This window comes from Sciurus vulgaris, assembly GCF_902686455.1.
Source record: "Sciurus vulgaris genome assembly, chromosome: 3".
Lineage (NCBI taxonomy): Eukaryota > Metazoa > Chordata > Mammalia > Rodentia > Sciuridae > Sciurus > Sciurus vulgaris.
The window spans coordinates 16,481,326-16,506,191 of record NC_136463.1 but is presented as its reverse complement, the minus strand read 5'-3'; the positions used below and the strand labels follow the sequence as shown (position 1 = coordinate 16,506,191).

General features: G+C 41.0%; 1 protein-coding gene across 1 annotated transcript in view; it reads left to right on the top strand.

Annotated features, from left to right (window-relative positions):
- Window positions 1-5,179: 5,179 nt before the first annotated feature.
- TLK2 (tousled like kinase 2) overlaps window positions 5,180-24,866 on the top strand; it is a 111,459-nt gene continuing 91,772 nt past the window's right edge. Inside the window, 3 exon segments of the mRNA XM_079134982.1 lie at window positions 5,180-5,240; window positions 5,243-5,320; window positions 6,825-6,910. Of these exon segments, the coding sequence (XP_078991108.1) occupies window positions 5,195-5,240; window positions 5,243-5,320; window positions 6,825-6,910 (210 nt within the window). The 5' untranslated portion in view covers window positions 5,180-5,194.

Here is a 24,866-nt window from a genome sequence, read left to right as displayed (position 1 = left end):
TGAACAAAATCAACAAATCCCTAAATTCTTGATGTGGGGAGAAAAACATATTCCTCTGTCTACCCCAACAAATGTAATATTTGCATTAAAATGATATCAAATCCTTTTTCTACTATTGAAGAAAATAGTACCACTAATGACTTAGTATATTGGCAGTCTGGTTTCCCAAGTTAAACTCTGTGCTGCTAAATCAATCTAATGACAAATGTATAAATCCTTGGCAGAAATGAGAAGTTACATTCAGAGACCATTAATTCAGGATTACTGTGAAGCAAATGTACTATCTCACTTAATCCTCCAACAGTCCTGTGAGGTAGTAACACCATTTTATGGATAAAGAAGCTGAGACTTAAAAGCAGTTAAATATCTTGCTTAAGAGGCAAGAGCAGGATTAACACAGATGGCCCTGAGTAGGGTCTGATCAGGTCATTGTACTGTAGTCTCCTTCCAGGAAGGGCCTAGAACAGCAGCAGTACAGTCAAGCAGGTTAAGGTATCTGAGGACCGTCAGCTCACTTGGTATATATACAGCCTTTTTTTTGTGTGTGTGGGGGGCGGTCATGCTGGGTATTGAACTTCGGGCCTTGTACATTCCAGACAAGCATCTTCCACTGCGCTCCATCCCAAACCCATGCCACCATCTTTAAGATGAAGATGATAGCTATTATGAAATGTCCAAAAAACGCTAGGCAATCTTTTTTTTAATGCCTGGTGCTGGGGCTTGAACCCAGGGTCTCATACATGGGAGGCAAGTACTCTGCCACTGAGCTGCAACCCCAGCCTTTTTTTTCTTTTGAGACAGGGTCTCAAGATGCTTAAGCTGATCTCAAACCTGTGATCTTTCTGCTTCAGCCTCCTTAGTACCTAGAATTACAGGCATATGTCACCATCCCTAGCTAATGCTTAACATCTTTAGTATAGTAAGATGACAGAACAAAAGAGGATCCAACTACTCTAGTTTCCCCCAGTGTCCTCCTCAGAATGAGGCATCCTGTTATAACCAACCAACCGACAAAAACCAGGGTGAGCCGGGTGTGTGATGCATACCTGTAATCCTAGGGGCTCTGGAGGCTGAGGCAGGAGGATTGAAGGTTCATAGTCAGCCTCAGCAGTTTAGCAACATCTTAAGCAACTTGGCAAGACTGTCTCAAAATTAAAAAAATAAAAAGGGCTAGGGCTGGGCATGGTGGTGCATGACTGTACTCCCAGCAACTCAGAAGGCTGAGGCAGGAGGATTCTGAGTTCAAAGCCAGCCTCAGCAGATTAGAGTGGCACTTAGAACTCAGTGAGACCCTGTGTCTAAATAAAATATGAAAAAGGGCTGGGGATGTGGCTCAGTGGTTAAGTGGCCCTGGGATCAATTCCCTGGCTGAAAAACAAAAACAAAACAAGGTGGTGGTTCCCAAAGAAAATGTTGTTAGGAAAATGTTGAATGTATATCCAAATCCTCCTCTTGAAGACTGACGCATTACATATTACAGGATCTAAGTAGTGCAGCTGGGTGTGGTGGTGCGCACCTGTAATCCCAGTAACTAAGGAGTCTGAAGAAGGACCACAAGTTTAAGGCCAGCCTTGGCAATTTAGTGAATCCTTGCCTCAAAATAAAAAGTGCTGGGGATGTAGCTGTGGTAGAGATTGACCCTGGGTTCAATCCCCAGAATTGCAAAGAAAAAAAAAAAAAAAAATTCTGCTTAAATTTAATCCAAAGTTCCTTCTCCTTCACCCATGTAACTTTTACTTCCTCTTATGCTTTTTTTTTTTTTCTCCTAGTACTAGGGATTGAACCCAGGGTCTGTGCACATGAGGCAAGAGCCCTACCATTAAGCTGCAACCCCAACCCTTGATGCATTAGTACTCTATTGAAATGTAGAGAATACACCCAAATTAGTCAGAGGATATCCCTCTGTGGTTCCCTGTGACTGTGAACATGAATCTGGAGGATGTTCCATTCACTGCCCTGAAGGTTGGAAGGACCTGATAGCCAACATGAACATTTTCTAGTTCCACGTTTTAGTCTTCCACAGCTGATGGGAACTGGGCCTTTGCACAGGGGCATGCCACCATTTGCCATTCCAAAAGGTTGATTCTCATGAAGTTGCCATATGACCAAACACTTTAAACAAGTTGATTCATGAGCCCAAGGTAAAAATATAAAGAACCGTGTGACAACAGAATTTGTTTTGACAATATCCCATTTTCTCTGGGAATGAGTGAGCTCCATTGTCTATATTCTTTTGTCTTTCTGTTGATATTTCCATTTATATGATGCTGAATACATGGATACTTAATACATGGAAGTTCCCAATCTCTGTGGTAAGCACTCATTAAAAATTCTCCCAAGCAGCTTTTTTTGGGGTGATGTTAAGCCTAGAGTGGGGTTGAAAGTAGACTTATGATGGTATAAGTTCTTTGACTTGTGGAGAAAAATGAACTAGGGAAAAGTGAAAGTAAAAATCTCATCTCCATGTTCCAAAGATCACTTATAGAATTACTTTTAAAAAACGGAATAGTGGACTTTTCTACTTGGAGAGGACTCTGGAGATCCTCTAGCTCCAATCCCTCCTTCACATGAGGTTGGTGAGTTGAAAAGGTTAGGTAATAGGTCCATGAAGCCTCTATGAAGAGCTGGGCTGGATACTCAGTTCCAAACTGTCCAGTGTTAGCTTGCCATTTTTTTTTTTTAATTGCAGTGCTGAGGACTGAAATCAGGGCTTGTACATTCCAGGCAGGCACTCTCCCACTTAACTACATACCAAGACCTTTACTTTTTATCTTATTTTTGAGGCAGGGTCTTGGTAAATTGCTTAGACTGGCCTCCAACTTACAATCCTGCCTCAGCCTCCCAAGTAGCAGGAATTACCTGCATACACCACTTTGCCAAGCTATGTTCTTTTCTTATGATCTTCTCTAACATATGACCGTCCAGTGTCATTTTAAGGAGTTACCTTCTCGATCATTGGCTGTAATGCAAGGGCTTGCCTCATTTGCTTTCCTTTGGTGCTGCAGTGGGAAGCAGGTCCACCATATTATCCCTGCTTCTTCTCCTGCTCCATTAGGCAGAGCTTGCACTCATGACAATCCTTCACCTTGCCCTTTCCCCCAACCTCTGCAGCTGATTTTCTCCCTCTCTTTTTCAGAGTTATCAGAAATATTTGTATGCCACTTTCCAAGTAGTCTGGAACAACAAGGAAGATGACTCCTGGTTTGAGTTTTTCCATAGGGCTTGAGTTTGCCCCAAGAGTTTAGAAGGCTGGAAAACTAACAAAAAGTAAACTGCCATTCTTTCTCCATTCCTCAAGTCTGTTTCCTCTTAATATATGGAAGAATTAGGAGTAAAGAAGAAATAAGCGCAGAAACTCCACTTAGAGTAGTTGTCTAGCCCTGGAAAAGTTCAAGGCTGTTGTTCACGGACTGAACTTGCCCCTTGTGATGTGTTGGTAGTCTGTCAGTCATCTGGTCAAGGAAGCGTCAGAGGAAAACAAAATGTTGGGTAGGCGCATTGAAGTCAGTGTTTTGGCTCATGGAAATCAGTGAAGAAAGTGGATTTTTTTCCTCCGGTGCTGCGGGTCGGAGGGGGAGCCCTTTCCCCATCAGGAAGCCCTGCTTGGGCATAAAAACTCACCCTTTTACACTCCTCATTCCTCTGGAGACACTGTTTTTCCATCCAAGCACCTACTCTCAGATCCCCCTCCCCAAGTATCCTGAGGGCTACGTATTTAATCCGAGGTTGAAATGGAACCTCCCCCTGGGTGCTGGAGAGAGTGTCTCCTGGGGGCCATGGCCCGCCTCCGGAGGGCAGCATCCTGGTGGGGGCTCCGCACTGATCCCAAGGCACCTTTTGTCCCCGGGGACGCCGTGCCCACCAGGTATGCGGAGGGAAAGTGCGGCCCGCCTTCCGGGGCGTCCGGTTGGGGGTCTGGGAGCGGGACCATAGCGTTGGAGAGTGGCGGGCCAGCGAGGGAACACGGTGGGCACAGCGAACTCACTAGCGGGGCGTCTCCTGGAAGTCCGCTTAGGGTCCGCCGGCTCATGGGCTTTCTTCCTCTCAAATTCATCCCTGGGCAGAGCAACCCCACTTCTCACCCAAACTTGTGCAGACCTTGGGATTAGGCGGGCGCGGGCCCGGCCCGGCGACGAAGCTCCTCAGCGCTCCGGAGCCGGTTACACAAAGACAGCGGTGGGAGCTCCGGGTCTTGGACTCGGGCCGGACGGCCGCGGGGCGCCCGGGGGCCGCCCGACCGCCCCTCGCGTCGCGGTCGGTCTGCCGGCGCCGCCCGTCGCCCGCCCTCAGCCGCCGGGCCAGGCGCGGCCTCCTCCGCCGGCGCGGGGTCCCCTGGTTAACCCCTGCCCGCCAGCCCGGCCGCTGATTGGAGGAGGCGGGGCGCCGGGGCAGCGGGGACCCCCCCACCTTTCTCGTTCCCTCCCCCTCCTCCCCCACTGTCGGCGCTTCCCCCACCCCCCCAGGACCCCCCCTGCCTCCCAGCCGTGCAAATCTCGCGAGGAAACACGCGCTTTCACTAGTGTGTTTACACCGATCACTACTAATCCGGACCGAACCGATCCGGATTAAGGGGCCGGAGGCGGGCCCTGGGCACCAGCGGTTCCGACCCCCCCGCCCTCCGCGCCGCACCCGAGTGGCCCCCAGCCGAGAGGGCCCCCACCTCCCGGCCCGGCCTGGGCCCTCCTGCGCCTCCCTTGGCCTTTGTCCGGCGCCAGGAGGCCGGTCCCGCGCCCCCCGCGGCCGCCCAGGCCCGGGCCCGCGTCAGGCGCCTAGCTCTGTACGCGAGCCCGGGGATCTGCGGCCTCCGCGGCCCCCCTCCCCCGCCCGCCCTCTCGTGGAGCCGGGCGCCAGCGGCGGCTGCCCGGGCGGGGGGTTGCGGCGCTTAGGAGAGGCCCCGGCTCCGCCCCGGGCCTGCCCAGGGGGAGAGCGGAGCGGCCGCAGCCGGGTCGGGTCGGGGCCCCTCCCGGGAGAAGCGTGGAGCGGCGGCGGCGGCGGCGGCGGCGGCAGGTGAGAGGCTGAGCCCCGGGCGGGGGAGGGCGCCCGGCCTGTGGCATTAACCGTCCGGGAGACCCCCTCGGCCTGACGAGGCTGCGACCCGGGCCCACCCCGGGGCCGGCGCCGGGCCGCATCTCCTCCGCGCTGAGGCGGGAGGGGCTCCCCGAGGGCTGCGGGTCGCCGAGGGGCCGGGCCGAAGATGGGGCAGGCCCAGGCCTGGGAGTGGGGCCAGCGGCCGGCCGAGAGAGGGGGCGCCTCGGCAGCTGGAGGCCTCGGCAGTCTCCCAGGCGCCCCCGAGAGCCGGCCCTCCCTCCCTCCGTGACAGGTGGGCTTGGAGTTGGGGAAAGTTTGGAGCCAGTGAGGGGCGCCGGGACCAGGCCCCATCGGTTCTGCTTCCCGGCTGTGGGCTGCAGGGAGGGTCCCTGTCCAATGCCCCCATGGAATGAGTCGGAGTGGATATTTCCTTAACATGAGTTGACATTAAATGGAATAACCGCTGGGGCGTCATTTTCTGGGCCAGGCCTGGGGATGGAGGTTTGGGAAATGTTGGAGAGACCTTGGGGTTGGGGAGAAGACTGCAACCTCTGCGATTCCGACCCCATTAGGGCCAGGCGAGACGCAGGGAAGGGCACTTACCTACTTAGGGAAAACTCAGTCTCCGTCTTTCTTTTTTAAAAAGATGGTTTTCTACCCTTGTGAGAATTTCCTAATTCCTTCTCTAACCTGCACTTGTATGTGTGGGTGAAACTTTAACTTGTCATCCTTTCATTCCCCTTTGCCCCAGGCTTTCAATCCAGGAAGGGAAACGAAACTGGAGGACTTGTAGGGTTGTTACTGGAAATTGTGGAGTTGTGAGATTGCAGAGGGGACTGTTTGATTCATGTTTTCAGTGAACTTTAAAATCACACCAGTCATTCTAATAACAGCTTAATAGTATGTTTGAAGGGGTTCCATGTAGTGATAACATACTCCTTTCCCATTTTTAATTTTAAAGATTTTCGGTGCATCGTGTAAGAGTTGATCTCTTGCAAAGGATGGACACATTTGTTCAAAGGAGCCTGTGCATTAATTGGTCAAGGAAGGAGTTTAAAAATGGTGTCCTGCCCCTCCCTGCTTGGAAGGAGTGCTAAAAGCAAATGTCCAGAGTGAAGAGAAACCTATTGCTTCAGGGAGTGGTCAGAAAAAGATTTTGTAAAGAAATTGTTATGGAACTATATTAATTTACTGAGTGAATGCAAGTTGAGGGTTTTACCATAGTTGTCTATTAAATTTAAAATAATTCAGTTTTCATGAGGTACTGTGAGCTCTTCAGAGAAAGGAGCTCCATAATAGTGTTATTTGAAGTAATTTGTAGCTTCTGATTCATGCCATATTCTTTTGAAATTATTAGTGATTCACATTTTTAATTTAAGAACTAGTTCCTGCATGTTTGGGAAAGAAATATCTGAAAGTACTTAACTAGAATTCAAAGATTCAAGGGTTGATAGAAGGAAATTTCTTTTTGCAAGCTCATCCATGTTTGTTTTTTCCCTCTGTACTACTTTTACAGACGTTGTATGAAGGATTTGAAGTTTTTCTTTTTGGGTTAAGAGTAAGTTGCCTCCATAGACAAGGACTTCCAAGCTGCTGTAGAACTTTGAATATATTGGTAATATCAAATAATTATTTGGTGCAGTGCATTATAGTTAATACTCTTATGCTCTAATTTTTTGAGGTTAAATCTGTGTGTGACTATTCAGTAAAATAACTGATGTGAATTTTGTTATAAATAAAACTTGTTCCTCACATTTTAGTGTTCATGGTTTTATAGCCTGTTTTTTCTTTTTCAGTAGAAATGATGGAAGAATTGCATAGCCTGGACCCACGACGGCAGGAATTATTAGAGGCCAGGTTTACTGGAGTTGGTGTTAGTAAGGTGAGTAAAATGATGATAATGAACACTATTGGTAGTCTAATTTAAACACATTTAAAAAGTGATTAAGAGCAGTTTGGATGAAACATACTGATGGATTACAGAGGAAATTTGTCTCATGATTCCAATGAACTTTTAAATTCGGCCAATCTTTCCAATAGTGTATTTGAAGTTGATCTATATGGGAGTATATGCTTATTTCCCCCTTTGAATACAGGAGAGGTTTCTTGAAGGGCTTGTTGCAAGAGTACTATTAGAATGTGTATCTAGAATCTATGTCACATTTTATTAAACATTCTCAGTCACTTGGAAAAAAAAATATTAATTACAAGGCATTGCCTAACTTCATTACACTGAATTGGTTGGGTTTATGTGGTATAGAATTGAAGAATTTGGCTCTGTGAAATCTTTCAGTTCAGTTCTGCAGCTTAGTAGATTCCTCCTGGTTGCACCTCAGACTGTCTTCTCCTCTCCTCTTATTTTCCTTCTTGTTCATTGTTTTTAGCTTTTCTTGTGGGAGTATAAAATAAGATCAAGCCCCCATTAATGGACAGGTGAGAGGTTAAGCAATGCTTTGTCTTCTTGTACATCCTTATATTCTTGCTAGTCTACTCCTCTTCTCCCATGGGATGATTTTATGTGTGTGTGTGTGTGTGTGTGTGTGTGTGTGTATAAAAGTATATAAATATATAAAGTATATATGATGCTTTATTTAAAAACTTCATTGACCCATGATTGTCAGATTATTTGGACTTGAGACATGTTAATATGTAATTTTTTGATCTTTAACCAATAGAATACATTTCTTTCTGTGTTTTCCAAGAAATTTCATGTCTCATGGTAACCTAGGTTTCTTGCTTTGGTTTGTTGCTTCTTTGAGGAGGTGAATGTTAAGGTTCATAGTTGGAAAACATAACTTCTTTGATGGGTCACACAATTTTGGTGAGCTAGGATAAGCTTATAGTTTTTGTTTATTCAGGAGATATTGAGTGCCTACAGTACTCTAAGCATTGTGCAAAGAGAAAGAGCCAGTCAGTGATGATACTGTGATGAGAGCTGTATTAGAGCTGTGACACAGTGCTTAGGAACCCAGGATTTGTTATACATTTTTGGTTTCTTTGGCCACTTTAATTAAATAACTGATTTTTGGTGGCACTTTGGAGTTGCTACTCTTGGGTGTTGTATTTCAAAGTTCATGTAGACAGACATAAATTCTCTGACCAAGGTGAGGTAGCTTCAGATAGAAATGTGTTTATTTGGGTATTAAATTGATCCATGGTTCAATTGATTATTATTTATTGATGACCTTTGATGTGTCCTTTAATGGGGGACTTGAGCATAAGGCTTATTTCCAAATCTGTCTGTTCAGATGGTTGGTTTCCTATTGAGTAAATTAGTAAATTTGTGTTCAACTTCTCTGTAGTTTAAACTCATTGGTCTTTTTTTTTTTTTTTTTTTAATATTTTTTAGTTGTAGATGGACACAATACCTTTGTTTAACTTATTTCTTTCTATGTGGTGCTGAGGAGGATCGAACCCAGGGTCTCACATGTGCTGGGCAAGCTCTCTAGCACTGAGCTACAACCCTAGCCCTCAGTGGTCTTTGTTCGGATGTTTTTCTTTCTTTCTGCTTTTAGACTCCAGGTGGCTATATCCAAGAATACTTTTCATGGAGTAGGGCATACGTGATGGAAATGAGAGTATTCTGAATTTGCTGCTTAGACCCAACTTAGAATCATGGAACTGGTGTCAGAAAACTTGAAAGCAGTAACCTGTTTAATAAGAAGTTCTACCTTTAACATAAAGAGAAAGAAGTTCTCTGTGGAGAGCTAAGTTCCTCTTTGTCCTGGTTTTTTTTGTTTTGTTTTGTTTTGTTTTGTTTTTAATTTTTTTTTAGTTGTCGATGGACCTTTATTTTATTTATTTATATGTGGTGCTGAGGATTGAACCCAGTGCTTCACACATGCTAGGCAAGTGCTCTACCACTGAGCCACAACCCCAGCCCCTGTCCTTTTGTTTTTATTCCATTAATTTTATTCTATTAATGTATATTATTTTGATGTTCAAGTCATGGTAAGTGTATTTATTACAGTAAATGTTATTCAGGGACTAGCAGGAGAGTATTGTTTTCCAGAACAAAGAAACTTGGAAAAAAAAGTGCTATTCTGTTGTTTGCAGAATAAGGTAAAGAAAATATCCACTTTTTAGGGGGATGGTGTACCAGGGATTGAACTCAGGGGTACTAGACCATTGAGTTACATCCGCAGTCCTTTTTTTTGTATTTTATTTAGAGACAGGGTCTCACTGAGTTGCTTATTTTTTTTTTTTTTTTTTTTTTTTAATCGTGGTACTGGGGCTTGAACCCAGGGCCTTGTGCTTATAAGGCAAGCACTCTACCAACTGAGCTATATCCCCAGCCCACTGAGTTGCTTATTAGCACCTCACTTTTGCTGAGACTGGCTTTGAACTTGTCCTGAGCTGCTGGGATTATAGGCATGTGCCACCACGCCCAGCAAGAATATCGGTTTTATATGATTTCTGTTGCCTGCGAAACCTACTTCTCAGATCATTGATTAGAAATGGGGCTGGGAGGTAAAGGGACTGGAGGAAACTCTTCCTTTAGACTTTGAATTCATTGTTATGGATCATAATTTCCCAATGAGTATATCACTGTAGATGACAGCTTTAAGTTTTGTTTAGTTTTTTTTTGTTTTTTAGGTTTTTTTTGGTACTGGGGAGCTTTCAGATCAAGAGAGATTTCAGCTCTTGCTGTTGCAAATGGGAGAGCAGAGTGACTTGCCTGTGATGGCGCCATCTAGTGGGACTGGTGCAGCCTCATGGACTGTCTCTTTTAAGTTTCTCCTAACTATTCGTAACATTTTCAGTACTTTTTGATGTCCATAGAAGGAAGAAAGGCAGTGCCACTGTGGATTCTTTCCTAGTGGACAAGGGCAAGAGTCTTATAAGTAGCTGCAGTCTTTGAACTTCCCGGTTATTGTAGATCTTGTGTCATAATGCACCAAGTTTTTTAAACTTACAAGTACTTCACAAAACTTAGGCTAAAACGAAATGGCCAGACCATCACTTTGTTATTTATATTTAAGATGCTTATTACATGTATGTAGGTTTTTGTTTGCAAGTTTTTATTTTCTTGTATAGTACGTTTATATACATTTAATTTCTCTTTATATTGGCATGTTTATTTCATAATAACCAGCAAACCAAAAATTCATTTCTGTGGGGCTTTGGTTTTTGTTTAAAATGTTGATATTTTCTGTTGTGGTTGAGGATGGGAAAGAAGCCTAATATACATTGAGATGCCTTTGGCAGGTTCTTTTCTTACTCTAGCTGCCACTTTTTAGGAGAACCAGGAACCATCCTCTTAGCAGTTGGATTTTGTGTTGTGGCAGTACCAGGGATTGAGTCCAAGGGTGCTACATTGCTGAGCTACATCTCCAGCCTCTTTTTTTTTTTTCTATTTTTATTTATTTACTTTTTTTTATGTGTAGTTCTGGGGATTGAACATAGGCCCTTGTGCCTGCAAGGCAAGCACTCTACCACTGAGCTATATCCCCAGCCCCAGCCTTTTTTATTTTTAATTTTTAGACAGGGTCTCCCTAAGTTGCCCAGGCTGGGTTCAGACTTGCAATCCTCTTGCCCCAGCTTCCTGAGTTGCTGGGATTACAGCATCACTATACCCACTCCTCTTAGCAGTTTTGACGTGATAAGATTAAATTGGGTTGTGAACATACTTCATTTCTTATTGGCCTGATATTTGAGCTATCCTACTTCTTTTATAAGATCTCATCCTTTAAGCACTGGATAATCCACCTTTGGTAATGTGAAACTGTCTACATTTTGTATTCATATGTTTTCAATCAGGATCTGTTACAGTTTATATTCCTTACTCTGTTCCATTTTGGAAATTTAAGTATAGGTAGTCTCTGTGATATCGAAGACTGAAGTGGATGGAATCCCAACCTTGCATGTACTATTACCTGTACTTCATTGAATAAATTAGTTGTAGAACTTGCTATGAGCTAGGTACTGTCCCAGGAGCAGCAGAAGCAATAAGAAGTTAAATTTAGGTGTGTGTGTATGTGTGTGTGTGTTTTTTCTTTTACTAGAGACTGAGCCCATGGGAGCCCTACCACTGAGCTGCATCCCCAACCCTTTATTTTATTTACTTATTTATTTTTAAGGGACAGGGAATAGAATGCAGGGGGTTTACACTTGAGCTACATCCACAGCCCTTTTTGGAGGGCGGCGGGTATTGAGGATTGAATTCTGGGGTACTCCGCCACTGAGCCACATTCCTAGACCTATTTTTTTGTATTTTATTTAGAGACAGGGTCTCACTGAGTTGCTTAGCGCCTCACTTTTTGCTGAGGCTGACTTTGAACTTGTGATCCTCCTGCCTCAGCCTCCCAAGCCACTGGGATTACAGGCAAGTGCCACTGCACCCGGCCCACAGTCCTTTGTAATTTAATTTTTTATTTGACTATTTCATTTAGATCTTTAATAATATTTTTTAAGTTCTCACTTTACTTTTTAAAGATATTGAAACTGGAAATTTTAGATAATGTGTTATAAGTGTGGTTTGTGTAAGACTACAATTGCTGGACCTATAACTCAAAAGGCCCTCAAAAGACTGGCAAAAGGCCAGGTGTAGTGGCACATGCCTATAATCCCAATGACCTGGAAGGCAGAAGTAGAAGTATTGCAAGTTCAAAATCAGCCTCGGCAAATTAGTGTGACCCTGAGCCACTTAGTGAGACCCTATCTCAAATAAAAAATAAAAAGGTTTGGGAATGTAGCTCTGGTTAAGCATCCCTGGGGTTAATTCCTGGTACAAAAAAAAAAAAAAAAAAAAGACTCTCAAAAGAATGTATATTTAAGCTAGTAATGTGCATGTTTAGGGGTAGGAGAACTTGCCTAACATGTGCTAAGCCCTGGGTTTAATCCCTACTAGATATCTGGTGTTAGCTTGCAATGCCATTTAGATTTTGCGACGGGGTTTCACTTGAGTTACTGAGACTGGCCTTGAACCTGCGATCCTCCTGCCTCAATCTCCCAAGTCACTAGGATTATGTGTGTGTGCCATTGCACCTGGCTCCATTGCTATTATTATTTTAAAAATGTTTAAGTATTTTATATGTATTTTTAAAAAAATTTTTTAGATGTTGATGGACCTTTATTTTATTCATTTATTTTTACGTGGTGCTGAAAGTTGAACCCAGTGCGTCACACATGGTAGGCAAGCACTCTACCACTGAGCTACAACTCCAGCCCTATATGTATTTTTTTATTTTAAGTATTTCATATGGAATACATGCTAGGCAATGATCAGTAAACAAATGCTAAAAAATAGTCCAGCCTTGTACTGATGTTTTTATTTTAGTACTGGGGACTTTACCACAGAGCTGCATTTTCAACCCTTTCTATTTTTTATTTTGAGACAGTATCTCAGTAAGTTGTGATTACTAAGGCTGTCCTTGAACTTGTGATCCTCTGGCCTCAGACTTCTGAGTAGCTGCGATCACAGCCATTCACCACCATGCCTGGCTTCACGTCTCTGAAATTCGTGTAATCTGAATTTCTCGTGTGTTAATTCTGCCACAATTGCTACTGCCTTAATCCAGACCTTCCTCATTCATAACTGTGATAGTCAGTTTCTCCTACCTAATTCATCTTTTTCTAAACTTCTATGAATTATATTTATTTTCTGTTGTCATTTATTTTACTTTTTTTGTGGTACTGTTGATTAAACCCAGGGGTGCTCTGCAGTGGAGCTACACCCACAACCCTTTTTATTTTTTAGGGACAGTGTCTCACTAAGTTTTCCAGGCTGGCCTTGAACTTGTGTTCCTCTTGCCTTAGACTGGAATTATAAGCGTGCACCACCATGCCCAGCTACCAGTTGTTTCTAAAAACAATAGTATGTTATTCCTTTGCTTTAAGGTTCCCCATTGCCTCTTCTAGTTTCAAAGTCTTATATCCTTTCTGTTCTATTATTGATGACTACAGAAATGATAGCGTGTGTCCTTAATTTATCAGAGGTTGATGTTAATCAATACCGTTGCCCTCTTTGTCAGTCAAGGGTCTTGTAGAATTAACTTCACCTATTTCTCTTCCAACTCACATACTACTGGTGCTTTATATTTCAGTGTGTGTATTTTTAGCAGACTTTATTTTTTAGTATAATTTTAGGTTTATAGAAAATCAAGGTAGAGACAGTACTGAGTTCCTAGATATTCCACTGTGCTTCCATTTTTCCTTCATTAACATATTGCCTTATTAGTGTGGTGTATTTGTTACAATTGATAAACCAATATGGATACATTAATTATAGTCTATAACAGTCTGTAGTTAAATTAGAATTCACTTTTTGTGTTGTATAATTTCGTGATCCCCCACCCCACCTGCAGTGGGCATTGAATCCAGGGGTGCTCTGCCATTGAGCTATATCCCCAACCCCCCCCTTTTTTTTTAATTTGGGACAGGGTCTCACTATGTTGTCCAGGCTGGCCTCAAATTTGGGATTCTTCTGCCTTAGCGTCCTGAGTAGCTGGGATTACAGACATGTGCCACTGCATCTGCAAGTTTTATGGTTTTGAAAAAGGAAAAAAAAAAAAAAAAAAAAAGCCAGGTATATCCCATTTGCGTGTATATGTACACACTCATATTTTATGTGCACGTGTGTGTATGTATATGTGCATATATATATTTATTTGCCAGTCCACAGATTATTATTTAATCTATTTTATATAGGCAGTATTCAGGTAGATTGATCTACATATTTGCTACTTGGTTCTTTATTTTTTTTGTGGGTACTTTTTCCTTTGCCTGAAATATATCCTTTGGAATAGATTCTGTGGGTCTATCAGTGATGATCTCTCCATTTTATCTGCTTAAACATGTTTGCTTTGGCCTTGATTTTTTATTTTATTTTTTTTAGTTGTAGGTGGACACAATATCTTTATTTTATTTATTCATTTTATGTGGTGCTGAGGATCGAACCCATTGCCTCACATGTGTGAGGCAAGCGCCCCACCCCTGAGCCACGACCCCAGCCCCTGGCCTTGATTTTTTAATTTCCCCCCTTCATTTCACTGTGTAGTCCAGGCTGGCCCGGAGTCCTATTATACTTAAGCAGTTTTCTTGCCTCAGCCTCCTGAGTAATTAGGATTTCCTGAATAGTTGTGCTCTGTCTGCACCTGACTACTTTGGCCTTATTCTCAGTAGTGTTTTGTTAAAATTCTAGAATGGCTGGGTACAGTGGGCACACCTATAACCCCAGTGATTTGGGAGGCTGAAGCAGGAGGATCTTAAGTTTGAGGCCAACCTGGGCAACTTAGTAAAACCTTGTCTCAAAAATAATAATAGTAGGAAGGGCTGGGAGTGTAACTTGGTTGTTGAGCACCCTGGAGTTCAATCCACAGTATTGTCCCCCCCAGCCCCCTCTCCCAGCAAGAAAAAAAAAATTTCAACTGTTATTTTCTGTCAGCATGTTAACTGGGCCCTGTGTCTTCCAGTACACTGCCTTTTATTTTTAGTCTAAGTGCTGATCTATCAAGGGTCATCTGTCCTTTCTTTGCCCATTTTTAAAGACTTTTCTCTGTTATCTTCTCATATTCTGCTTTATTCTTACTTCTTCTTTGGCTCATCATTTATATGTGCTATATCTTCTCATTGTTATGGTGTTGAGGATAAACCCAGTGCTTCTTGAATGTTAGCCAAACAAACGTCTTGCCACTGAGCTATACTTCAGCTCTTTCTCTCCCTCTTAACCCTGTCTTCTGTGTTTTGTTTCCCCTTGTCTGAATACTTGGTAGTATTCAGTTGACCTATACTTGTGTTTTAGTCAGCTCTTTTGCTGCTGTGACCAAATGACCTGACCAGCACAACTATAGAGGAGGAAGTTTATTTGAGGGCTCACCGTTTCAGAGGTATTAGTTTATAGAAGGCCAAATCCATTCCTCAGGGCTCCAGGTGAGGCGGAACAGCATAGCAGAAGAGTGTGGCAGAGGGAAGGAGCTCACAGCATCAGGAAGCAGAGTGCCCACTCGCCAGATAATACCCAAAGCCACACCCCAATTCCCACCTCCTCCAGCCACACCCAACCACCTCAGTTACCACTCAGTTAATTCCTATCAGGGGATTAAATCACTGATTGGGTTAATACTCTCACAACCCAATCATGTCTCCTCAGAAACTTCTTGCATTGTCTCACACTTGAGCTTTTGGGGGACACCTCACATCCAAACCATAACAACTTGGTAGTATAGGTCAGTTTCTTCTGACCTATTTTCCTCTTCCTTTATTCTCCCTTTAAATTTGTCTACTCTGGATAAAACTATCCATAAGAGCTGGTTTATTCCTGGGTCACTCTTTTTTTGTTACCTGGGATTGAACCCAGGGCTACTTAATCACTGAGCCACATCCCCAGCTCTTGTTATATTTTATTTAGAGACAGAGTCTCTCTGAGTTGCTTAGGGCCTCACTAAGTTGCTGAGACTGACTTTGAACTCTTAATTGTCCTGCCTCAGCCTCCTGAGCTCCTGGGTCCTTGGTCACTCTTATCCTGAGCTATAGCCTGTGGGTTTCCTACTTTTATATATTAACTTATTTTTTGTGATACTAGGGCTGAATCTGGGGCCTTATACATATCAGGCAAGTGCTCTGAGCTATAAACCCCAGACCTCCTTTTCAAAAAAAAAAAAAACAAAGTCTCAGCAATTTAGCAAGACCCTGCCTCAAAATAAAAAATTAAAAGGGTTTAAGGATGTAGCTTAGTGGTAAATACCTCTGGGTTCAATCACCACTACCAAAAGTAATTAATTAATTAAACTATTAAATGAGGTATAGGATGGCTTCCTCAGATTCTTTGGGGCAGGTTCTAGGTTTGAGCTTATTTCTCTTCCTACTCCCCTACACATCCTAAATTCAACTCAGTTTCAAAGCTTTTTCTTTAGAATTAAATCAACACAACTCCTCAAATTGACATAATGGTGTCTTGGATGTTCGTTTGTTTTTTGGGGTTGGTTTGTTTTGTGGATTGAGCTCAGGGGCACTTGACCACTGAGCCACATCCCCAGCCCTAATGTGTATTTTATTTAGAGACAGGGTCTCACTGACAGGGTTTGCTTAGCACCTCACTTTTGCTGAGGCTGGCTCTGAATTTGAGATCCTCCTGCCTCAGCCTCTTGAGCTGCTGGGATTACAGACATGCACTACCATGCTCAGCCTTATTTTGCGTTTTTACAGTCAGTAATATTATGTAAGTACAAAATGTGTGTGAACTCCTTTGACACAGTAGGTAGAAAATCCATATCTAGGGCTGCTGTTGTGGTTCAGAGGTAGAGCGCTTGCCTAGTATGTGTGAGGCACTAGGTTCTATCCTCAGCACCACATAAAAATAAATAAATAAAATGAAGGTATTGTGCCTGTCTACAACTAAAAAAAAAATTTTTTTTAAATCCATACCTAGTTTTCCCTCTTGTGATTTTTACTTCTCACCTATTTCCTTCCTTTCCATATGATTGGCATTAGCATTGACATTATTCCTGCTATTTGCAGTTATTTATTTTATTTCTTGTTTCCTATTTACTTTTAGTTAAATAAAATTAAATTGAAAGATCTGTTAACATTTTATTTTTAAAAAAAGTCCTAGAGAAGGAAAACAAATTAGGTAGTCAGTGATTCACTATTTCAAAACTGAGTCTAGGAATGATTTAACTTAGTTGGTCCCTTTCTTCTTCTCTGTGGGTCTCAAATTGTCAGGTCCCTCCTGATGGTAGTAGGTTTCACTTGTTCTGACTACAACTAGGTGGATGGAATTGGTGTAGGATCTGCTTCATAGTATGTTAGCCATGGCTAAAAACTTGACGTTATTCTGTTTGACCATTTACAGTACAGATAGATAAACCCTGTTCCCCTAATCCAGAGATTTGGCTCTTTCTAGTTCCTACTATTCCTTTCTTAAAACTTTAGGCACATTTATCTTTTCTGGAGTACTTGGTGACTTAGGATGGGGAAGAATTCACCTTCCCATCTCTGATTCTGTTTGGTTCATTCAGTAGTAGCCTTTTAAAAGCAAAGTGTGGGGCTGTAGGGCTTTAGTCATGGGATCATTTGCTCTTTTGGCTGCTTACTCCTGGTCAGGTTTATGCTCTGATAGGCTTTCATAAGAAATCTTATTTCATAATTTGACTATTTTGCTGGGGAGGAGTACTAGGGATTGAACCCAGGACCTCACAGTGGCAGAGTGCTAAGGAAGCGCTGAACTACATTTACAGCCCATTTTTATTTTATTTTGAGCAGGGTCTCACTAAATTGCCTAGGCTGGTCTTGAATTCCTGATCCTTCTGCCTTAGCCTTCCAGTTAGCTGACATCTTTCAAGTACATTTCACCATGCCCTGCTAAAATCCCAAAATTGTATTTAGGAATAAATACTATCAGAGAATAAGTAGTGGTGTTAAAATATAAACCCTCAAGAACAAAGCTCTTTAGAATAAAATCTGCCATTTTAATTCCTTCTATGTATATAGACTTTGGGGAATGTTGTGCAGGATGAACAGTGGAAAAATGCCATACATGCAGGAAGTGTTCCCTTAAGTATACTCTGAAGCTCCATGTATTACTGTAAAATATACAACACATAAAATTTACTTAATTTTAGCAAATTTTTTTTTTTCCAGTAGTGGGAATTGAACCCAGGGGTACTTTACCACTGAGCTACATCCCCAGCCCTTTTTATTTTTTATTTTGAGACAGAATCTTGCTGAGTTGTTTAGGGCCTCTTTAAGTTGCTGAGGCTGGTCTTGAGCTTGTGATCATCCTGCCTTTTAGACATATAGTGGCATTAAGTATATGTCACATAATTGTACAACTATAACCGTCTTTCATGTCCAGAACTTTTTCATTTTCCCAAAGTGAAACTCCATACCCATTAAATAATAACTCCTCATTTCCATCCCCTGGCAACTGCCATTCGTTTCCTTCCTTCCTTCCTTCCTTCCTTCCTTCCTTCCTTCCTTCCTTCCTTCCTTCCTTTTCTTTAGTTAAATTTTAATCTACAAAATGTTTTATTTACTACTCTACTTTTAACTTACTTTATGCACTTCTAAACATCTAGAAGACTAGAGGTTTCAAATAAGGACTTAAGATTGTCCACTCTGTACATATTAGTGTTGAGTAAACTATGTACATGTAACAATGGTTATATCCGATAGTGTTTTCTAAGTAGGAGCATCCAGGACTGGAATCCTTTATTTCTCTGCACCATTCTTTTTCTGACTCTGTGCAACTACTCTAGTTACCTCATGGGAGTGAAATAATACAGTATTTGTCCTTTTGTGACTACCTTATTTGATTTAGCATAACATTATCAGGGCTTATCCATGTTGAAGTATGTGTCAGAATTTCTTCTTTTTTTTTTTTTTCTTTCGTGGTACTGGACATTGAACCCAGGGCTTTGAGCATGCAAGGCAAGCACTCTGCCATCTGAACTATATATCCCAAGCTCTCCTTTTTAAGTCTAAGATTCTATTGTAAGTAAATACCACATCTTATTTATCCATCTATTGATGGACACTTGGATTACTTTCACCTTTTTTTTTTCTTGGTACTGGGGATTGAACCCAGGGGTGCTTAACCACTGAACCACATCCCCAGCCCTTTTTTATATTTTATTTAGAGAGCCTCCTGCCTCAACCCAAGCCACTGAAATTACAGGTGTGTGCCACTGTGCCTGGCTTACTTTCACCTTTGATTATTGTGAATAATGCTGCTATAAACATGAATGTACACTATCTCTCGAGCCCCTGCTTTAATCCTTTTGGTATGGTGTGGTGTTACATGCCTATAATCCCAGAGACTTGGGAGGCTGAGGCAGGAGGATCACATGTTTGAGGCCAGCCTCAGTAATGGAGCAAGACAACACTGTCTCAAAAAATAAAAAGTACTGGGGTAAAGAACCATTTTCTGGCTGGGTATGGTGGCACATGCCTTAAACCTAGCAACTCAGGCGGTTGAAACAGGAGGATTTCAAGTTCAAGGCCAGCTACAGCAATATAGCAGGGCCCTAAGCAACTCAGGGAAACCCTGTTTCAAAAAATAAAAAGAACTGGGAATGTGGCTTAGGGGCTAAGCACCCTTTGATTCAATCCCGGGTATGGGGAAAAAAAAAAGTACTGAGAATGTGGCTCAGTGGTTAAAAACCCTTGGATTCAATCCCTAATACCAAAAAATAAAAAACGGAGTGGGGATGTAGCTTAGAAGTAGAGAGGTAGAATGCTCCTTGGTTCAGTTTCTAGTACTCACCAACACACACACACACATACACACACACACGTGGACTTGCTAGATCATCTTAAACTGTTCTAGTTTTTTTTTTTTTTTTTTTTTTTTTCTTTCTTTTTTTGGTACCAGGGATCAAACTCAGGAGCACTTACCCACTGAACCATATCCTCAGCACCTGTTTTTTTCTTAATTTTTTATTTTGAGACAAGGTCTTGCTGAGTTGCTCAGGGCCTCACTAAATTGCTGAGGCTGGCCTTGAACTTGGAATTCCCCTACCTCAGTCTCCCAAGCTGCTGGCAATACAGGCGTGCATCACCAAGGCGGACAACTATGTTCTTCTGCTGTTATTTTTTTGCTGGTACTGAGGATTAAGCCCAGGGATGCTATACCACTAAGCTATATCCCAGCTCTTTTTATATATTATTTTGAGAACGGGGTCTTGTTAAATTGCTGAGGCTGTTCTCAAATTTGTGGTCCTTCTCCTTTAGTCTCCTGAGTTACTGGGATTATGGGTGGGCACCACCACACCTTGTTTAAGCTATTTTCTTTTATTGAAGCTTGACCTCCCCTCAGGGCTTATTGACAAGGGACGGCCAGAAAATTGTGGCTTTTTCTCTTTTAGTTCACTTTCTGCAAAAGCCCTGGAAATCAGTCTGGGGCAGTGGTATGTGCCTGTAATCCCAGCAACTCAGTAGGCTGAGGCAGGAAGATCACAACTCTGAGGCCAACCTCAGCAATTTAGCAAGACCCTCAGCAATTTAATGAGAGCCTGTCTCAAAATAAAAAGTAAAGGGAGTGGGTATGTAGCTCAATGGTAAAGTGGCCCTGGGTTCAGTCCCTAGAAAAAATAAATTAAAAGACCTTAGAAATCTTAGATATTTGGTTAGCATTTACAGATGAACTAGTAGTAATACTCAAATTGCAAATAGTTATGCAGATAGTATTATTGGCCCAGTAAGTTGAAGAACTAAGATGTAATTTGGTGAATTACGTAGCTTAGACTTTTATTTTTACCAAAGAATATGTTTGTTTTATTTTTTATTTTTATTTTTTGGTACTGGGGGTGGAACCCAGGGGTAATTTATCACTGAGCTACATTCCCAGTCCTTTTTATTATTTTTGTTTTGAGACAGGGTTTCCCTAAGTTGCTCTCAAACTTAGGATCTTCCTACTTCATCCTCCTAAATTGCTGAGATTCCAGGCATGTGCCACTGTGCCTGGCTAAGAATATGTTTATTTTAGAGTAATAATAGAAATTGAGTATCTATATTTGCTGTACTACAATTCTATCTTATTTTATTTTTTGTTCTTGCTGGGGATTGAGCCTAGGGCCTTACTCATGCTAGGCAAGTACTTCACCACTGAGTCACATCTGAAGCCCCAGAATTCTATTTTGAAATCCAATATTGTCTCATATAGTCAGTCCTCTGAAGACTGGTAATGCTGCTCACATAAAGACAACAAAGTACTGATATCTGTTGTAATATATGTAACTTTTTTTTTTGCTGTGCTGGGGATTGAACCCAAGGCTTTATGCGTGCGAGGCAAGCACTCTACCAACTGAGCTATACCCCAGCCCAATGTATGTGACTTGTATGCACTCATAACTTTGCTTTTAATAAAGGGTAAACTATGTGATTTTATCACATAAATTGCTGCCAGAGTTGGTGTTTATTTAGTTCTGTTTTGCCTAGGTCTAGAGGACTAAAAGAGATTAATTGTAAAATTAAAATGTAATATGAAGGGCCAACTGATTTCAGGAGGTGGTGCGTCCAGTTCAGGTTATCTTCTGTTACATTAATTAACTTTAGCAGTCGCATCTAACTTTCAAATCAGGACAATTTACTATCATCAAACTAACTTATCCAGTTTCCATTAAAGTAATAATTGAGCAGCCTAGGATAAGACACAAAATATTCTATTAAATTCTTTTGAAAAGCTATTTGATCTACTTGTATCTGGATAGATGAAGGAATAGAGACATAATGGTTATGTTGAAATAGTAGTATTTACATTTTTCAGCAGTGCAGTTCAACCAAATTTTATTGAGTCAGGCAGGTGTGGTGTGGTGTAATCCCAGCTACTCTGTAGGCTAGGGCCAGGAGGATTGCAAATTCGAAGCCAGCCTGGACAATTTAGTGAGACTGTGTCTCAAAATAAAAAAATAAAAAGTTCTGGGGATGTAGCTCAGTGGTAGAATCCCTGGGTTTAATCCTCAGTACTGCAAAAAAGAAAAAGAGGGCAAGAGTCAAATACATGTTGTCTATAAGAAACTCATTGTATTTTATTCACATTTATAAGTATACATAAAATGAATATAAATTTAAAATAATGGAAAAATCCACATAAACACTAATTTCATATTCAAAACTTAAAATGACTATATCTGTAACTAGACAAAGAATACCTCAGAACAAGGAAAATGTTACTAGGGGCAACGAAGCACATTTAATCATGAAAGAAGGATTGATTCATTGAGAAGACACAGCAGTCCTAAATATGAATGCATCCAATAATAGAGCAAAGCAAAAATTGACAATTGAAAGGAGAAATAGGCAAATCCACAGTTAAAAATTGGAATATTTTCTCTCAGTGATTGATAGAATAAGCAGGCAAAAAAAAAAAAAATCAGTAAGGATATAGAAGATTTGGACCATCCTCTCAATGGGCTGTACATAATGGACATTTATAGAACACCCTGCCCACATTTTTTCAAGTGCTCATGGAACACTTACCACAATAGACCATATGCTGAGCTATGAAATACATTTCAACCAATTTGAAAGAATTGAAATAATGTAGAGACTACTCTGACTACAGTGGAATTGTTAGAAATCAAAAAGGAAAAGATATCTGGAAAATCTCCAAATATTTGGAAGTGAAATAATATATTTCCAAATAACCTTTGAGTCCAAGAAGTTTTTTTGTTTATTTTTTTTAACAGGCTTGGAGATGGGACCCAGGCCCTCATATCTGCCAGACAAGCACCTTACCACTGAGTCACATTAACCAGCCCTCAAAGAAAAATTCACAAGGGAAAGTAGAAAATATTTAGAATTGAATGAAAATGAAAACACAATATTATCAAAATTTGTGGGATATAGCTACCAGTACTTTAGAGGGTTTTTTTTTGGTTTTTTTTTTTTTTTGGTAGATGGACACAATATCTTTATTTTATTTATTTATTTTTATGTGGTGCTGAAGATCAAATCCAGTTCCTCACAAATGCTAGGGAAGCACTCCACCACTGAACTATAACCCCAGACTTAAAGGGAATCTTATGGATTCAAAATAAAGGTCTAAAATCAGTGATGCAAGATTCTACCTTAAGAAGCTAGAAAAAGAGCAGTTTTAAATAAAGGAGAGAAATAGTAAAGAGTTGAAATAAGTAATATAGAAAAACAAATCTGAATAACCAATTTGTAATGAAGGCATTCCACAAAGAAAAGTCCAGACACACCTGGCTTTACTGTAGGGTTCTATCAGCCATTTAAGGAAGAAATTAATAATAACAATTTTCCATGAATTTAAAAAAGCATTTAAGAGGTTAGTATTGCCTTGATGCTCAACTAGACAAAAACATTAGGATAAAATAAATCTCTCAAGCCTGGTGGTACACACTATAATTCTAACAATTCAGTGAGGCTGAAGCTGGATGATTAAGTTGAAGGCCAGCTTGGGCACCTTAGTGAGACCCTGAGCAATTTAGCGAGACCCTGTCTCAGAATAAAAAAATTAAAAGTACTGGGAATGTAGCTAATCAGTAAAGTACCCTCGGGTTCATTCCCAGTACCAAAAAAACAAAAACAAAAAGTAACAACATACAAAACAAACAAATACTTGCCCCTCACAAAAATCATTAACAAAATATTAGCTAAAAAGCAATATGTGAAAAGGATAATACATCATGACAAATTGGATTTTATCCTATTTTCAGGGTCGATTTAACATTAGAAGTCTACGTAATTAACCATATTAATAGAATAAAAGAGGAAAGCTAAGTGACCTTGTAATAGATACATAAAAATCATTTGACAAACTTCAACATGAATTTGTGGTAAAAGCTAACTAGGGATAAAAATGAACTTCATAATCTGATAAAAAGCATGTTTAGAAAACCTGCGATTAACATCATACTTAATGGTGAAAAATTGAATGCTTTGTACCAGATGTCCAGAGCAATCCAAGGGTATTTGTTCTTGAAACTTTTGTTCAACATGTTCTGAAGGTTCTAACCAGTACAGTATGGCAACTAAAAGGAAGTACAGATTAAAAATGAAAAGTAAAACTGTTATTTAGATGTCTATTTAGATGTCTAATTATTTAGATGTCTAATTAGAGATGACATGATTGTATATGTAGAAAGTCTTAAGCTGTACAAATACATTTAGCTCGGATAAAAGATCAGTTTATGAACATAAGGTTTTTTGTTTGTTTATTTTTGTTTTGGCACCAGGGAATGAAACCAGGGGCACTGTATCACTGAGCTACATCCCCAGACCTTTTTATTCTCATTTTTTTAAGTACCTGGGATGGAACCCAGTTGTGCTTAACCACTGAGCCACATCCCCAAGCCCTTTTTTTAAATTTTGAAATGGGTTCTCACTAAGATGCGTGAGGACCTCACTAATTTGCTGAGACTGGCTTCGAACTTGTGATTCTGCTGCCCAGCATCCTGAGTTGCTGGGAATGCAGGCCACCACACCCAGCCTAGTTAAATGTTAAATATTGTGACTTGTTGATAATTTGGCCTGTATGTGTGGCATCTTGTTTTATTATAGTACATGCTTGGCAGTTTATAGGGTGATTGAAACTAACCTGGTTGGTTAGTTTCATATTAAGGACTCTCCATGAGAGACCTCCCATGAAGGCAAAGAGCTAGCTAATCTTTATTGAGTACTCTGTTTCTGGCACTGTATTATTCCTTAACCAATAATAGAGTATTAATTTATATAATCCTTGCAGTATCCCTAAGGTAGGTGGTCTTTCCTCTTTTATCACAGATAAGAAGACCAGAGTTCATAAAATTTATTTGCCCAGTTACAGGCAATGGTTCATTGATTCAGTCTCATACCTCTCTGACTTTAAACTGTTAGTTCCAACTGTTCTTGGTCATTTTTCTGTTGGTTACACTCATGGATTATCTCATTCTTTCACACTTGGGAAATGCAAGGAAGTGAGACTGTTATATAGTGCTAACTTTAAATCTGTTTGTTATTTTGTTTTATTTTAAAAGCATATCTTTCACAAGAAACAACTGATTTCTTGTGATACTCCTCACAGTTGGTATCTCAGTACACCAGTTTAAAAGTGGTTTTAACACACTTTAAGTCATTGTCTGTTTAAATTGCCAAATTAATTTAACTTGGGGCCATGAGCCTATGCCTTGGAAATGCATGTTTCCAGAGCATAAGTAACAGTAATCTGATTAAGAGTCCGAGTTATACCAAATGTACTACCATTCTTTTTTGTGGCAGGTTTTGGGGATGGTAGTTTGAACTCAGAGGTGCTTTACCTCTCAGCTACATCCCCAACTGTATTAGTCAGGGTTCTCTAGAGGAACAGAATCAGCAGGAAATATGATTATAAAAAGGAAATTTATTAGATTGGCTTACACGACCAGAAGCTGGATAGTCCATGGCCGTCTGCAGCTGGA